Raw genomic sequence first — 6,616 nt, 5'->3', positions numbered from 1 at the left:
CATGAATTGCGGTGGGATAAAAAGAAGAGAAAGGAATATGAAGATGGTTAACTACTGTTATACTGTATTAAACATGTTATCAATGTATTTTCAAGGATTGATTTAGTTTATATAGTGAAATCGCCTACTCCTAAAGAGCTTCCGTCATTCACGTATAATTTATAATCATTTATTTCGATTAAATAGAGCGCTAGTATGCTCATGGTAATATAATCCACAGCATCTTAAGTTTATTTTCTTCCATACCCCCTTTTTGATAAGGTAGATGATTCTAACTTCCAAACTTGTGTTTGCGGCTACTTAAACTTGTGACCTTCCCATGATGAGCAGAGCAGGCAATGCAGGCTGATAGCTTTCCAGCGAGTTTTAAATTTCTATAGCAATATTGCAAATATTATTAAACACAGGGGAATACGCAGTTTTAGGTACCTATGGCGCCCCAACTAAGGCCTGGTTCAATGGTAAGGATGATACCGAGCTAAATCACACTATATCAGATGCAAGTATCAAGTACTATGAGATATGGGATCGACAAACACATTGTCTCAGAAAATCATGGATATGAATTCTTCATGGATGTGATAGCTGTATAATGTTCTACAACACATTGTTATGCTTAGTTATACTTCAGTTGTGGACCAAATATTTAACTCCAACACATTTATAAACAAATTCGTAACATAATATAGAATTATTCTATAAACTCATCATGATACCCAATAGAGATCTGAATAGCACTCGGAATGAACTCAGTCTGTGTATATATTCACTATTTGAGAACAAGGTAAAGAATGGATACAGTTTCCTCGTACAAGAGGTGCACCAGCGGGTACCCAAATTTTATATGGCATAATGGCATCCTAGTCTCATGGGCTTTGGTGTTTTGCCAAAATATTCTCATCAGTTGCACTTCTAAGCTGACATTGAAGCATATATCAAATGATTATAGGTAAAAGGTTAAGTTGTAAACATATGAACTCTATCATTCATGTTGTCCAAAAATAAGGAATGAAAAAAGAAGAAGAGATATTCACATTAGTTAAAAAATACTACGCGTATTCGCTTCCGATATGTACCTGGGGGAGTTATAACAAAAGGGAGAGGTTGTGAAGACTGTCATGAATCTGAGCCTTGCTTCTGCCGTTTTAGTGACTCATTCTCCTTGCGGAGTCTCATAATCTTTTGCTTTAGCGTTTCAACTTTCTGCCGTTTTAGTGACTCATTCTCCTTGCGGAGTCTCATAATCTTTTGCTTTAGCGTTTCAACTTGACGGATAGAGATGGACTTGCGGAGTCTCATAATCTTTTGCTTTAGCGTTTCAACTTGACGGATAGAGATGGACTCCCTTTGTTGTTCTGCTTGCTTATTTCTCATGGTTTGCACTATACGCCAAAAAAATGCAGTTCAATAGTGTTGAATAAATGACAGAATGAGGGACATTCAAGTATGACAAAGCATTTCCTTCTGTGTTGCAAATACAAGTGTTCTTAATGTGCATATATACAATATGACGGCTAAACCAGTAAAATTGAACTGCAAAGATCACACAAAGGAAACACTATTCAAATATTTCATATGAATGATTTGATGCCAGAATCAGTAAAAGTAGTACAAATATACAGCTCAGTACAGTCATATGATAAAACTGTTTCTGTTTCTTCCCTATTATAATAATATATTCCCTGGGCATGTTGATCCCTTTGGCAAAACATACGTGTGTAATAAAAAAAATGTAGTATGGCACCAGCGTTGAACATTGGTTTTCCTAAACACGTGTTCGCTAGTCCTGCTTACCGGTAACTTTGTAAGAATGTGTTTGATCTCAGGAAAGCCCATGCAAAAGAAAATGCAAGGCTGAATCTTATGACACACAAAGTTGATCAATTACATTTGCAGTCTTGATACAATACAGAACGTTCTTCTCCAGTTCTGTGTGTTGGCACAGGTTAAAAAGTACTGAAGGCTATCCAGGCTCAACTAATCCGTTAAGTTTCATCTAGAATAAAAATACACTGGGGAGACTCAAGGCATATATGGAGCAAAGAAGCCAAAGCAGCAAATCAGTACACATATGATAGTTCCATCCGCTGGGCATGTGTGTGACCAGGTTTGACACTAGGAAGGTGATAAATCTCTCTCTGCAGGTAATTAGGAGGCAACCAACATTTATCCAGATGCTTGGACACCAATCAGCTAGAAGACTACATAGATACAAGCAACATGAGTAGAGATACGGGCCTATTTTCTCGGGTTCATGGGAAAGGTCAAGGGTTGTATTACTTTGTATCATCAACTGAGGCGTCTACTTGGTTTTCTCGGGTTCATGGGAAAGGTCAAGGGTTGTATTACTTTGTATCATCAACTGAGGCGTCTACTTGGTCATTTCATTGTTATGGCAGGCCTTATAGACACAATTGTTCCTCTGTCATTTCATTGTTATGGCAGGCCTTATAGACACAATTGTTCCTCTGTACTTTCTTATTATCAGAAGATTCAGATTCTAGTTTGCTTGTATAAACAAATGTGTGCTTCTTTTTTTGAAATGCGAGTGAGCATTGCCTCATCATTTTGCCTCCCAAAGAGAAGTATAATGAAAATTCAGTGTGCCCTGTGCAAAAGTAAAATTTATCTAGAGGCACAGAAGCAGGTAGGTTAACAAATACAAAGGTTCCAAAAAATTAAATCAGTCGACTAAGAATGACAATTTCATTAAAAAAGAGAGGATGAAATTAAGTTTGTAAATTGTAACTGCTCTTTAGTGTGCTTACACTCATTTTCTGCGTCTTGGAGTTTCTTGTACAGCTGCTTTTTCTCCTCTTGTTCAACTATAATCCAATCCTTCAATTCTTGCATCTCACGATTGTCTAGCATAAAGGAAGAAACCCATCAACAGTTTGATACAATCAGAATAAAAATATTCTGAAATAAAGAACAAATTCTTACATTTAAAATCCACATTAGCAGTGACCTCTTCCAAGTTGCGAGTCAGATTGTATATTTGAGTTTCATGAGCAGATAATTCTTGTTGGAGTTTCTTTATGACATTTTCATCTGATGCTCTTTGAAGACAATAGCAGCTGCTTTTGGTTGAAATGAAATTAAATTACCGAATTCAACATAAACAAGATAAGAGATTCTAAAATAGAAAATAGTTACCTGATCTGCTTTTCTAGATCATTGATTTTCCTTTCATTCTCTTGATCAAGCATTTCTATAGTTTTCCTATACTCCTGTTCGAATGATAACATCCCTTATAATGGTAATCCGCCATACATCAGTCGTGAATTTAGGTGACTTACATCTTTTAGAGTAAGCAACCTCTCACTTGTTTTTCCTAGTTCCTCCTTCAAGCTTTGGCATTTCTTGTGATGTTTAATCTGTCTTAAGGTAATGATTAAAATACAATTAGCAACTAACAATGAATAGATCTAGTGTCATGCAGCCACATATAAAAATGTGAAGTACCAGTCACCTATTCATTCAATTTCACATTGATATTTGATGTGTAACAATTTCTAATGTTTAAAACATTACAATCAAGTAAAAGCTAGAGAAGAAAATATCATCAGGTGCATCGATGGATAGTTTAGAGGTGTTTCAGAAGTGAAACAACCAGAAGTATTTTTTTTCATGCTCTAGCACTTTGTCAGTGAATTGCGAAACAACCAAAAGGAAATGTTTTTTTTTTCATGCCCAGCACTTTGTCAGTGAATTATGAAATAGCCCTAGCACTTTGTCAACGAATTGCACTACATTGTTCCAATCACATTCCTTCACCTCATTACACTCGACGAATCAACAACTCGGACCACTATATTCCTCCATGACCAAATAACACTACTGGCCTAGGTAATTTTCAATACGCTTTCATAAATAGCAAGTAGAAGAGATGGTGAGAATGTGACTGCGACGAGAGAGTTGCAGTTCATAATTTGCATCAACAATCCACCATTAAGTTCAAAAAAATTAAGTATACTAATAGTCGACTCGTGATGATACTAGAAAAACTGAATATCATTTTGCAACTTGAAAATGCACCATTACATAGAAATATTCTAACGAATCACTCACCAAGGTTTCATAATTGGACTCTGACAGTTCTAATGATGAAAGGGATGCAGCTACATACGTGTACAAAGATATAGAGAAATAACTAGCAATCGTGTTTCTCTTGTCACTTGCCAAACAAAAATGATAATACCTGGCTTGTTAATTTGGTCAAAGATTCAGCATACAACTTTCTCAAGCGTCCATTATCTGCATCCAGTCCATACAGTGGTCAGTATCTGTATCTAAAAAATCATCATTCTTCAACTACTTAGTTCACAACAGTAAAGCACTGTTAGCAGAATGGAAGTGTACCATAGCATAGAACTCTCAGGTTTAATACCCGTAAACAGTCAAGCTCAAATCATATCATTTCTCTCCTAGGAATTTTTTTCAGTATTATTTTCTTTTCCATCATACATTACTAGTGTTTTCAGGTATAGTATTGAATATAGACTATCACACATTTTTGACCTAACAACATGCCTCAAGCAAGGCAATCTGATAAGCAAATACAGACTTAGAAACATACTCAAGTCAAGCTTTTCAGTGAGGTCCAAACTTTTTCTAGTTGGTACATCAGGGAACAGGGCAGCAAATGTAAGCACAAACGTTTACATTTATCATGTTTCCGTCTTTTTTTTTCCCCCAAAATCTTCCCCAACCCACCCCCACACAACACAGAATAAAAAAAAAACGCACATTCACTCCAAACACCGCCCAACCACATCCTCCCCCACCCGCCCACCAAGCCCCATCAACGCCAGCACGCACGCACACGCACGGTCCTCAGGTGCTGAAAACTAAAAACCATCACTACAAACATAGTGTTGCCATCAAATATATGTATTCCAACTTTCCCCGAGGCATACTTAAGCAGTGAGTATTCCGCAGAACTTATAAAACATGTTATTAATTAGGTTCAATGTTAACAATGTTTTATCAATATTTACAGTGGCTAGTGCACACTGGCAAACATACATAAATGTGTGTGTAGGAGTGGAGCATGGAAAAGTGCTCGCACTCACTTGCATGTCTAGTACTCTAGTGTGTTGTTCATTTGTTTGATTGGCTTCAAAGAATATTCAGGGTCTTTTTCCATTCCTGTACTCGAAAGCAATTCCTGTAGCCTGTAGGTAAGCCGAAGATTTGGGAATAAAAGTTTGTTGTTGATGAGTATGATGATATCTTTTATCATCTTCCTCTTTTTATTTTCTGTGAGAGAAGTAGTTCAGTGAACACAATGACACCAGGAGCTATATGTCAGAAAGGGAAAGGAAAATTTTCCCACCTCTTCCTTTCATCTTCATTTTTCCTAAACACTACAATCTTGCAGAAAACATTCTGACTCTCGAGTATTTTCTTAATGCAGAACCTTGTATTACTGTCACAGGAAAGACCCTTTTTAACTCTTTTTTGCTTCAGCATGCTTTTGGCTTTCTCGGGATGTTTTGTTAAATTCTTATTAATGAAGCAACGGAGGATTTTATCTTTACCCACCATATTTTCTCAAAAAGAGTACCTTTAACTCGGGAGGAGAAAACTAGAGGAGAAAACTATAAGGGAATACAATTTGGCAGAAGGTTATTTTTCTTTAATCAATTGCACCAAGTCTAACAATAAAACCTGTCAAGCTCACAATAACAACAAAAGAAGGCCCTTAGGAATTATATAGAAGACTGATTTCTAGTAGAGCAATGTTTAGTAGGTAAGGTACATCCCACATACAAATCTAGGAAAATGAAGAAAAAGGAAAAAAAAGCAGCTGAAATTTTTTTATTGAACTTTTTCTTTTATACGGGAAAATGACCGTCTAAGATGTGTTCCCGTGGATGAATCGCGAAGAAAAAAGATAGGAAGAACCATCTAAAAATTTCCTTAATCAAACTGATGAGGTAAGTTCTACTAACCTGTCCTGAGAGCATTGCAGGAGGCTTCAAAAGCCTCACGTCTTGCCATCTCATGGCTATAGTTCAACTTCAATGAACGGATCTCTAAAAGCGCATCTCTGTACCCCTGAGTGTATCATGTACAAGATAAAAGAAGTAGAACAGAAGAATTAACTTGCTCGTCACAACAATTCTGATGTTTACTCAAACATGCAAATACACACAATTAATAAATGTGAAAGAACTATAAAGGGGATACAACAGTAAACAATACCTAGTTCATTTAAGCAAATTGAGGAGATCCTGGGCTGGTTTTTTCTGCTGTCATGAACTTGATTTGTGTACTCTTTTGGAGCATAATTGACATCTAATGAAGCTACAGTGAGTTACTTCAGCTGATTTTTGGAGATATATAGTCACACATTTAGACTTTATTTTTTAACAGACTGATCTTCCTGTTTGAAGGTTGAGAGCATTATCAGCTTCGTTCTCCATTGCTTATATAAAAGTTAAAACCCTCCCATGTTTTCTATTATAAAAAAAGGAAAAGGAATTCCTACTCTCAGAAGTGAAGAGTTAGAGAGATGAAAGCACATTGATAAACAGTTAAACACGGAGCAAATTGAAGCTAAAAGAGGAAATTGCTGGCCCTAAAAGAAACCCTCCTCTACAAAAACAGA

At 36.4% G+C, this 6,616-nt stretch overlaps 1 protein-coding gene across 3 annotated transcripts in view; it reads right to left on the bottom strand.

The window, feature by feature from the left end:
• LOC109840391 (protein At-4/1) overlaps positions 1 to 6,381 on the bottom strand; it is a 15,150-nt gene extending 8,769 nt beyond the window's left edge. Inside the window, exons 1-10 of one of the 3 annotated variants that reach the window (XM_020409019.1) lie at positions 6,211 to 6,381; positions 5,958 to 6,063; positions 4,202 to 4,257; positions 3,300 to 3,377; positions 3,157 to 3,230; positions 2,944 to 3,077; positions 2,769 to 2,864; positions 1,303 to 1,382; positions 1,077 to 1,179; positions 554 to 912 (exon numbers count right to left, since the gene is read on the bottom strand). In XM_020409019.1, coding sequence (XP_020264608.1) covers positions 1,117 to 1,179; positions 1,303 to 1,382; positions 2,769 to 2,864; positions 2,944 to 3,077; positions 3,157 to 3,230; positions 3,300 to 3,377; positions 4,202 to 4,257; positions 5,958 to 6,006 — 630 coding nt within the window. In that variant the 5' untranslated portion in view covers positions 6,007 to 6,063; positions 6,211 to 6,381 and the 3' untranslated portion in view covers positions 554 to 912; positions 1,077 to 1,116. Of the gene's footprint in view, positions 1 to 553; positions 918 to 1,076; positions 1,180 to 1,302; positions 1,383 to 2,768; positions 2,865 to 2,943; positions 3,078 to 3,156; positions 3,231 to 3,299; positions 3,378 to 4,201; positions 4,258 to 5,957; positions 6,064 to 6,210 lie in introns of those variants that run through there. The other 2 variants (XM_020409018.1, XM_020409020.1) reach the window with 2 other exon arrangements.

Source organism: Asparagus officinalis, chromosome 5 (assembly GCF_001876935.1).
Source record: "Asparagus officinalis chromosome 5, Aspof.V1, whole genome shotgun sequence".
In the NCBI taxonomy this organism is placed as follows: domain Eukaryota; kingdom Viridiplantae; phylum Streptophyta; class Magnoliopsida; order Asparagales; family Asparagaceae; genus Asparagus; species Asparagus officinalis.
The sequence above is the reverse complement of the archived record's forward strand: the minus strand, read 5'-3'. Positions and strand labels throughout refer to the sequence as shown.